The 10834-nt window shown below is 45.9% G+C and overlaps 1 protein-coding gene and 1 pseudogene across 1 annotated transcript in view; both read right to left on the minus strand.

Annotated features, from left to right (window-relative positions):
• SYN2 (synapsin II) overlaps positions 1–1655 on the minus strand; it is a 186759-nt gene extending 185104 nt beyond the window's left edge. Inside the window, exon 1 of the mRNA XM_047744488.1 lies at positions 1096–1655. Within this exon, the coding sequence (XP_047600444.1) occupies positions 1096–1487 (392 nt within the window). The 5' untranslated portion in view covers positions 1488–1655. The remainder of the gene's footprint in view (positions 1–1095) is intronic.
• A 7720-nt stretch (positions 1656–9375) lies between these two features.
• On the minus strand, positions 9376–9792 carry LOC125104111 (fatty acid-binding protein 5-like; annotated as a pseudogene).
• Between the last annotated feature and the right edge of the window lie 1042 nt (positions 9793–10834).

Raw genomic sequence — 10834 nt, forward strand, 5'->3', positions numbered from 1 at the left:
AGTCAATTCTTCCATCACCACCGACCCCAACCATCCCCTGGGCCAACTTCCTGCTACATGACATAGAACCTCTTTAACCTGATCTGTCTTGAATGAACCCCATTCATGCTTTTACTAACTAGAGGTAACATTTTCCAGAAGCCTTCACCATTCTAAGTTGCAATATCCCAAGAAAGAAGAAAGAAAGAGAGAGAGAGAAAGAAAGAAATTCTCCAAGTTGCTGTCTACTGCATTAAGATAGATCTTTTTATTTGTTTGTACCCCTTTAATGATCCAGAATATTTTACCTCAGTCATCATCTTTCCAGCTGGAAAAAACCACCTTCACTTTCACAACTCTCCCCATCCTCCCACCCCGCCGCCACACACACACACACACACACACACACACTTTTTTTTTTTTTTTTACTAAAACAAAAACAAATTTAAAAAACCACAAATCCCCTCCGTGCTTCAAAAAACACAAGCATTTTATTATTCTTAAACGGACCTCAGCCATGCTCCTCTGCAGCAAGCTCAAATACATACACCTGGGCTCTCACATCCGTGCTTCGACCAACGTAGATGACAATACTGATACAAGCCTTCATCCAGCCAGGTGAAAACTACCCCCATCACCCTCTCCCTCAAAACACTCATTTCCACCGCAAATTCACTCCGTGCCTCACGATGTACAATCTTTTGTATTGGCTTTAAATGTTTCACCTGAGCTTCTAAGTGTCTAGGCTGAAAGTCTGTTCTTTCTGCCCCCTCCCTTCTAGAACAAACAAACAAACAAAACTCTATTTTTTTCTCTTTTTTAGGATTCTTCCCTGTTGCATAAAGTAGCTCCTTCTTTTACGTGTCGTGAGTGATTTAAGAGAATCGAGGCAATATTTCACCTCAGGATTCACCTTTCCAGATCACCCTGCCCCCGCCAGCAGACACAACGTTGAAAACCCCCCACCAACATCTCCCCACAGGGCGACCATGCAGACCCTCCCTCTCAGGTGTCAGGAACGATTCCTTGGCGCCCGGGACCACCTTCCCAGCGGCCTCCAGCTGCCCGGCAGGCCCCGAGAACCCCGCGCGGCGGCGGCGGCGGCCGGGTACCTACCAGTCGGTGTGCGGCTCGTCGACGACCAGCAGCACCTTGGCCTTCCTGGCGGCGGCGGGCGCGGGCGCGGGCGCGTCCACCAGGCCGGCCGAGGCTGCCGTCTGCTTCACGGCTTGGGACAGCGAGCTGAAGAAACTGCTGCCCACCGATGGCGCCGCGGCCGCCTGCGGCGCGGGATGCGACGCGGGCGCCGGGGCCGGGGCCGGCGGCGGCCTCCGCTCGGGGCCCGGCGAGACGGCCGGGGGCGCCGAGGAGGCCGAGGCCGCGCCCGGACCGGGGGGCGGCGGCGGCGGCTGCTGGGGCTCGGGCCGCTGCAGGTCGGTCATGTAGCCATTGGGCAGGTTGGCGATGAAGCTGCTGTCCGACAGCCGGCGCCTCAGGAAGTTCATCATCTGGCTTGAGGGCCTGGGGGCGCGCGGGGCGGCGGGGCCGGACGGCGCGGAGGGCGAGACTGAGGCGGCGGCGGCTGAGGGACTAAGGCTGCTGAGGCGGCTGAGGCCGGGTTCGCGGCGCGCGAGCCCAGCAGACAGCCGCGGTGCACTGGGCCGGGCGGGCCGGGCAGCGCGAGGCGCCGCGCCAGGGAGCGGGAGGGGGCCGGAGGCGGAGCCACTTTTCGCCCCGCCTCTCGCCGCAGAGCCGGCACCGCCCCCTATTCGCTGCCTGCGCGCTCCGCACCTAGCGGTGGGGTCCCTACTCTGGAGATTTGGGGACAGGGGGATTGCCAGGTCTCCTGCAACCTGAGCGGAGTTCTGTGGAGAGAGTGTGGGAGCCAGTCTTGCTCCCTAGAACAGGGAAAAAGGAGCCGAGACCCCTACCACCTTTTTGGTTGGGGATAAAAGAGCCATGTCCCACCCAGAGATGGAGGCGAAGAAAACTGTCCCCACTCCCTTTCGAAGGAAGAGAGGTGTCAGCCTCCCGAGCCTGAGGTGGAATGGACCCATTCCCCTGGTGCGCGCGCGCATACACAAGCACATACTCCCTGTAATGGGAAAGAAAAGAACCGCCTCTTTTCCCAAAGCTGGGAGAAATGTGCCATCTCCTCAACCTCCAGGTGATGGAGGAAAGAATAATCTGCCCACACACGCGCGCGCGTTTACACACACATACACAACACACACACACACACACACACACACACACACACACACACATTCATATGATGAAACAAAAGAACTACTCCTTCCTCAATATTAAGTGAGAAAGACATCCTCACCCCCCACCAGCCACCCCCACCCCTTCATCCTTTTGGTGACAGAGATTTGACAGATCTTCCACTGGGTCTGTGGGCGCATTTTTGGTGCCTGCACTTTAGGGATGGCTCACTTACGAGCACCTTCTCTTCCCATCCTCATGAACCAGAGAGGTGAAACCGTGCATAAGGCTGGAGACCCCTCCCCTCAAGTGGGGTATCTAAGGGTCCCCCACCCTTTCTGTGCTTGCCTCCCTGATAGGCAGTGGTGCGTCTTTTATTGTACCAAGAAGTTTATCTCTTCAAAAATCTTTCTATATGTTTTTTCCAGTTCATTAATTGGCTAGATCTGTTTCCACCTCCATGAAGACCTCTGATTATCACCTTTCCATGTGCACTCCCTAAATCTGTTTTGACTTCTGGACCTTTGTTTTCACCTCTCATGAGATGTATACTTAATCCATGTGTTGTATGGGAAGAGAACACAGCAGATATAGTACTTTACATTCAGCCCACTCGGGGTGATGTGTGACCTCAGGCAAATTAGCCTCTGAGCTTCTTTTCCCTATCTGATAAAAGGAGATAATGCTTTTTAAAAAAATTTTTATTTTAGTATAATTGACACACAATGTTACATTAATTTCAGGTGATTATAGTGATTCAAGGAGTTTATACATTAAGCTATGGGGAGATAAAACTTTTCAAAGTTGTTACACAGAATAAATGAGATTGTGTATATAAAGCACCTGGCACACAGTAGATACTCTAGTAGCAGTGACTAGATTCTTATTATGTGAACTAGTTCTCAGTATGTATCTGTTGGACTAAACAGAATCAGTGAACATCTTGTCACTAATACTGACAGGCAGTTCTTGAGTCCTGCCTCCCAGCTGGCACTCAACTTGGGACCTATAGATGCACAATTGGGCTCTGAGCCAGAGACCCAGTGATGTTCAAAAGGCCTCCAGCCAACTATAATAATACAGTGGTCTTCCCATCCACCTCGTGCCAGGCAGTTGTAAGTGCTTGACAGACTGATATAAACGCAAAGTAGATCCTGTCTGTGGGAAGTTCACAATCTATGGGAGCAGAGAGGAGGGAAGATAGACACAGGAACGATTTACTACAAGAATATGTGAGAAATGCTGTAATATCGTTGGGCTAAGTGGTTTAGGGACACCAAGGAGTGAGAGATGCATTCTGCCTATGAGGTTTAGGAATGGCTTCTCAGAGAAGGTGACATTTGAAGTGGGTCTTAAAGCAGCTATAAGACTATCAGCAGAGAAGTAGGGAAGGCATTCTGGCAGAGAAGGCCTAGAGGAATGCTAGTTGATGACTCCTCCAGGAAGCCTTCCCTCAATCCTCCACGGTAGACGAAGTGTTTCAGATAGACAGTGTTTCACGGTAGACAAAACCTGAGTCTGGTTTGGTCATAGCCCCTTAAAAAATTTATGATAAAATATTCTGGTGGCTTGAATGTATGCTTTTCAAAGAGAGGATTATGTTTGAGCCATCTTGGACACCAGCATGAAGCATGGTCCTTGGCCTGCAATAAGGACTCAGCTGTTTGAGAGATGAACTGTACTCTTATCCAACTCAGCTCTTGTGTGTATTGGAGAATAAAACTGATAACTTCACTAATAACTAAATAAACTTATTTTAATGTACTGCCCTTCCTATAAGTATTTTTTAGAGTATCAGATGAATCTTTTCCAAAGGATAAATCTCTTGATGGGATTTCATATACCTTTATCACTTCCATTTTTCAGATGTTTGGGTTATCTTTTTTTTTCATGTTTCACTAAGTAATTCCCCTTAACCATGAAGCTAGTAGTGTATGTATCATATTTTTAAATCAACCAGTTAAAAAACATGCTTATGTTTTATGCAGGGTATTATGCTAAGCACTCATGGATAAAGAAGATTCAAGAATAAATAACCCCCCCCCAAAAAAAAAGAATAAATAAAACCCAAGTTACACCCTTAAGAAGACAGCTCGTAAACATGTGAACACATAACCAGCAATAGCAGAGCAGTTGGTGAATGATCAGAAAGTGGAGCAGGCAGTGAGTGTTAAAAGAGCCAGAGGAGGGGGCACCTGGGTGGCTCAGTGGGTTGAGCCTCTGCCTTCAGTTCAAATCATGATCTCAGGGTCCTGGGATCGAGCCCCACATCTGGCTCTCTGCTCCACAGGGAGCCTGCTTCCCCCCCTCTGTCTGCCTTCTGTTCTGCCTACTTGCGATCTTTCTCTCTCTGTCAAATAAATAAATAAAATCTTTAAAAAAAAAAAAAAAAGAGCCAGAGGAAGAAAGGGTCTGAGGGATAAGAGGATTTCATAGGGGAGGTAGGACTCAGTCCTTATGAAATGGGTGGAATTCGGATACCCAGGACAGGGTGGAGAAAACAAGACAGAGAGGCTAGGAAAAGCAAAGACAGGAAAGCTAAACTGGGTAAGTAGTGAGAATGTATTGATCTATTCCTTGAAAGCAAAGACCTCACCTATCACTATAGTTTTTGAACCTTAGAATAGTTCCTGGCCTGAAGCATGCCCTTACATATTTGTAAGGAGGCTCTGCAGATTGTACTTGTATGTTTATGTTGCTAGTGTCTATCCAGGTTTCTTTTTAGGTAGCAAGTACCTCAAGGTGAAGGATTCTTCTTCTGCTCCTCTCAAAATGTTCTACAAAGCCTGATACAACATCTAACACACACTTGGTATTCCAGTCTTGGGTGCTAGACCAAAATATGCCCAAAGAACTCCTTCAGTTTAGATTCCCTCATTGATATAATGGAAGCCTATAAGATCATTGAAAAATATCTATCAAATACTCCGTGGATTTATTGTTACTTTCTGGTAGGTTTTATTTATTTTTTTTTAAAGATTTTATTTATTTATTTGACAGAGAGAGATCACAAGTAGACAGAGAGGCAGGCAGAGAGAGAGAGGGAAGCAGGCTTCTTGCTGAGCAGAGAGCCCGATGCGGGACTCGATCACAGGACCCTGAGATCATGACCTGAGCCGAAGGCAGCGGCTTAACCCACTGAGCCACCCAGGCGCCCTCTGGTAGGTTTTAATAAGAATATTATTCTTTTGGGAAAATAGACCATTTTCTTATAATTGGGAATGTATGGTCATTAATCAGTTGTATATGAGCAGAAGATTTTGATTAGTTGGCATAACTGTAAATCACAACTGCTTAAACTAATATTTTCTATACGCTAAGTTCTTGCCAAGAAGCGTTGGTGCAGCATGCAAAGACATGCTTATAAGTGGGCTTGTGTTTTTAATGAGCCATAATGAAAATCTTTCCTTTATCCCTACCTGCAAATCCAGGTTCCAGATGCAGGAAGAATATAGCACTTTCAGTCTATCTTATCTCCTGCCTTTTTTCTGGAATTGAAGGGGAAACAGGGCTTGAAAATTCTATAAAATATACAATTCTGGCACTGTTCAGGCCTTTTCTGTCTTTCTCTGAGACCAACCAGCCATTCTCATCCCTAGATAGAAGGCATTTTTCCCAAAGCAATTGGTGGAAGGGTCTCCCTCACTTTTCTGAATCACTCAGGATCCAACTAAGCCAAATACCAGAATTTCAGAGGACTCTACCAGTTTTAGAAGCCCAGGACTCTGTAAGGCCCTTCCTTGCATAATCTTTATCTTCCCACTGAATTGTAAACACAGGCACACATCTGGCAACTGCAGATGAAAGAATCCTGCTAAAATCAGGAACCAATTTAAATGCTTTATCGCCTCTCGGATTTCTCTCTTCCCCTGAACAACAATGCAGCAGAGAATGCTCACAGGGAGAAAGGCAGGCAGAGCTCAAAAACAGCTTAAAAGGAAAAGCTGGCATACCAAGCCACCTGTCCAAACACTTGTTGCCCAGGTGTCCTCTCAAACAAGGAAGTATGCTAGAACATGCCACCTTTGGCCTTTGCTCGCTTCTCAGGATTGGGGGAACCCCATTCAGGCCCATCTGCCCTAAAGAGATGTAGAAGGAATTTGGAATTCCAGAAACTGTTAAGTTCCATCGCTAAAAAGTTGCTCAGCTCTCTAGGCCTCTTACGTAAACAGGGAGGGACAGGTGTGCCTTGAACCTCTCAGGAGATAATATGGGACCACTTTGAAAGTGAAAAGGTTAACCAGAAAAGGCATCAATATTGCTTTCCACACTCATGTTACCTGTCATTCGGAGAACCCAATTGAATTGAGTTTGTCACCTTCATTCAGGTGGCCCTTCTTGATAATCAGCCCTGTGGATAACCTTCCTCATTTGCCTCTGGGTAGAGGACAGCTTTGTCCCTGATGTTGAATTCTCCAAAGATGGCCATGTCAGCTGGGCCAGTTTGCTATGATTAGGAATCACACAAATATAAGTTTAATTCCTAAATCTACCTCATGATAACTGTGTAACTTTGAACAGATCGCTTCTAGCCTCAGTTTTCTCATCTGTAAAAGAAAGGCGTGATGATCATAATGACCTTGAGGGCTATTGTGAAGACTAAATAAGATCAAGTCTATGAGTGTATTTTATAAGCAGTAAAGCCCTGTGCAAATGTTAGCTATTAATATTTCTGACGCCAGGGGAATCACAGAACTGGCCAGCACCACAACTGAAATATAAAAAAGGACTCTCCCCACACATACTTATCCTAAAGTTACACACCCAAGAGAATTCATGGAAAGCATGAGGTGGATCCTTTGCAGTCATTCCCAGGCTTAGTCATACCTGCTAAAATATATGCAACAATCATTTCAGCTAATTGCTTCTACCTTCCTGGGTGACCTTGAACAATGCACTTCTCTCTCCGAGCTTTCATTTCCTGGCCTGGAAAATGAGCTGAGTGATCCCCAAGGTCTAGTGTTGTGAGATTCTGAGAGTGGAGACCCACAGAGGGAAATAAGCACCTGATGTCACCAGGCTGAGCAAGGGAATACAGGGGCTGAGTCTGGGGAGCCAACACTGAGCATGGCTTTAGGAAGAGAGAGAGATAGAGAGAAGCAGAGGCACCCAGGAGAAATGGATGGAATGAATTCTAATCCCAAGTCTTCCCCTGACTTAAAGGAGTCAGAGATGGTCCCCTTGCCAAGTCCCCATTTCTCTGGCAATATTGGGGACACAATAATGTCTACAACTGATGAGATGCCGACCACATGCCAGAAACTGCCCGTGTGTTATCTCATTTAATCTCCCCCAAGGGAGGTGTTAATTAAATGTCCCCTTTTTACCATTAAAGCAATTGAACTTCAAAGACATTATACTAACTAACATGAGATCTTAGAACTGAAATATTGAAGAGCTATAAGGCAGGTTTGGTTGCTTACAAAACCCATGAGATTCCCCATTAGAGTATATTGGCAGGCCCCTTAGAAAGATGCCATTCAGCAGCAGCTTGCCTAATAAATGTATTTCACTGGAAACCATACAAGAAATAATGTGTCCGCCTGGCCTCTCCTCAGCTTCCCTGTCATCTCCCTTTGCCCCAAATCCTGCAGAGATAGGAGGCCTGGCATCCTGTATAAACATTCCTGCCCCCAGGAACAAGCCAGTTTGAAGCAAAAACAATCAAGCCAATGAGACACCCCTTCCCCCATACACCCCACTGCTCCTCCCACCCAGCTTGGACCACAGCTCCCCACAAAGCAGCTCTGGCCTCTCGTGGGATGCGGGTGTATTGGTTGTTGCCATGGTGATAGAGGAACATTACTGTCACACACATACAGGAGCAGCACAGAGTGGGTCTCCCCTGCCTGGGAAACTCAGAGGATTCATCAGAGATTGCTTCTGATGCAACCTCTGATGCTTCCTCACACCGCTTCATGGATAAGTGAAACAGCATCCTTTCCACTTAGCATTCAACCCACCCCAGGGACAACACTGAGCTTTCTGTACTGATTGGGTGTAGAAGGCAACCCCCTCCCTCTACTTCTGTTACAGTTCCTCTTCAAGGAGGCTCCTGCCAGATGATAGGAAGAGATATTAAAAAGATGCCAATGAATGAGCTATTGTGTTTGTAATCTCAGCTAGCTTAAATTGTGAACCAATTAGATTCTTAGACCCATAAGGATTTATCTTCTGCCTCAGCTGCTTTTTAGCAAAATAATCTCATGCAGTTTCTTTAATGAGACTCAGTTTATTTATCTGTAAAGTGGGGTTAATCATTCTTTGCAGAGTTTTTGAAGAAAATTAAGTGAGATCGTTTATAAACAGTGCTCAATACAATGTCTGGCACATTCTCATGACACCAATTATTTTAAAGAAATATAATGAAACAGATGTTCTGATTTAGAAACAAATATTTGAATCCCTGGTTCACCACTTAATAGCTTAATAGCTATGTAATTTTTTTTTAAAGATTTTATTTATTTACTCGAGAGAGAGTGCAGGAGCAGGGAGTGAGGGGCGGGGGGGGGGGGGAGATGCAGACTCCTTGATGAGCTGGGAGAGCAGGGACCTCCCCTTCACCTATGAGGGGCTGATCTCAGGACCTCGGAATCATGAGTCAAGCCAAAGGCAGATGCTTAACAGACTAAGCCACCCAGGCGCCCCTAGCTATGCAATATCCTGAAGTCAATTTTATTTTTTTAAAGATTTTATTTATTTATTTGACAGACAGATCACAAGTGGGCAGAGAGGCAGGCAGAAACAGAGAGAGGGGGAAGCAGGCTCCCTACCGAGCAGAGAGCCCGATGTGGGGCTCGATCCCAGGACCCTGGGATCATGACCTGAGCTGAAGGCAGAGGCTTTAACCCACTGAGCCATCCAGGCGCCCCAAGTCAATTTCATTTTGAGCCTCGGTTTCCTCAGGTGTAAAATGAAGAGGTTATATAGATTCATAAGCTCAAAACCTATTATTTCTTTCTTCTTTTTTTTTTTTTAGCACAAACACATTTATTTACTAACCAAAGAGATGATCCTAATTAAAGCAACACTTTGAAATAGTTGCATGTAAAATGTGATAAAGATAACTGAACACAGTAATGGAAAAAAAAAAAAAGCAGTATAGAGATTTGCTCATTGAACTGAGCTTGTTCATCCTCACAGCTAATTTCTGTCCAAAATAGTGATGGAATTTTTTACTCTATTTTTTCATAGACCCGAGTTCATGACACATTCCGCCACCAGTTTCCTATTTTCCAATTTTCTTGTGCTTGTGCTTTCCTTCGCATCCCATTCCTGATGTTGAACCAATGCGCTGTCTGTGAAATTGCAGACAGTCTGAGTTTTTCTGCCATTAGCTGTAGTTTCTTCAAACTTCTCTCCCAGATTACATGAAAACTCTGTTGTTTCCAGAGTGCTCTCAGTTTTTATGGCGAGGTTTTGCTGTCAGAAGAGAGGATACAATCTGGTTTGGCCATTGCACCCACTTTTCGCAGAGCCATTCCCACTCCTACTTCCTACATATATTCATCAAAACCTTTGCTCTCCACTAAGCACCATCTTCCTACTGGCTGCTGAATGGTGGCCATGGTGGGTGCAGGTGGGCAGGCTGAGCTAGCAGAGCAGAGTGGGGCATCAGGAGCTTGCCAAAGCCTATGATTTCTAAGTGAAGATTTATTTTGAAGATATGTTTATAATATCTGAGGATTTCTGTGAAAAAGCCATCCATTTCTTTATTGCTGAAAGGCCATAAGGAATCAATGGCATAACTACTTAATGTATCTATACATTGAGAAGAATCTTTCCTCCACCCCCACCCTTGACACCACATTATATGAGTTCCTGCACAGCTGTCCCCAGGGGAAGGTTTCTTAATGCCAGCACCAACTCTAAGCAGATGACCCCATTTCTTCTCTTGAAAACAGCCAGCTCCAGGGACCTGAGAAAAACAGAGTCATAGTCCAAGGTCGAACACTTGACTGTTGTTTTAATGAGTGTGATTCAGCCTGAAAGCCCATCAGCACTTTCTCTCCATCCCCTCCCCTGAGTCCCAGAGTCTCCAGGACTCTGCCAGGGCTGGAGGCTCTCTGGAGAGCTGAAGACACCTGGCTGGCTTGCCTGTCCCCTGTTCTTGATCAGGAGTGGGGTCGGTTTTCCTATTCCTTGGTTTTTATCTTCTCCCTACACTGTCAATAGGATGTCTTTTCTCATCTCCAAAATAGCATCTGGTCAATTTGAAACAGGCTAGCAGTAGGCTTTCTGCCAGCGTTCTCATTTCTTGAAGGATGGAAGGCATTCCCCCAACCAATTATCTAAAATTCCCTTTGCCTGATGATTCAGCCAACTCCTCCATCATGAGCTAGTCCTGGGTATCCTAAAGTCACCTTGAACAAATCGACTGTAATGATTGTTTCACACATTGCTTTGAATTCCTACAACTCTACAAGGTAAGAATCATGCTCTCACTTAAAGAAATGAGGAAACAAAGACTCTGAGAGGGGAAGAGACTTCCCCAAGGTCACACAGCCTGTCCCAGAAGAGCTGAGATTCAAACTCTGCTAGACAATTTAAGAGGAAGACTTGAACACTCACTTGCCACTTGCTTTTCCTACAAGACACAGTGAGCACATTGGAAAGTACTAGGGACTAGAGAACACAGCAGCCAACA

Source organism: Lutra lutra, chromosome 1, assembly GCF_902655055.1.
Source record: "Lutra lutra chromosome 1, mLutLut1.2, whole genome shotgun sequence".
In the NCBI taxonomy this organism is placed as follows: Eukaryota; Metazoa; Chordata; class Mammalia; order Carnivora; family Mustelidae; genus Lutra; species Lutra lutra.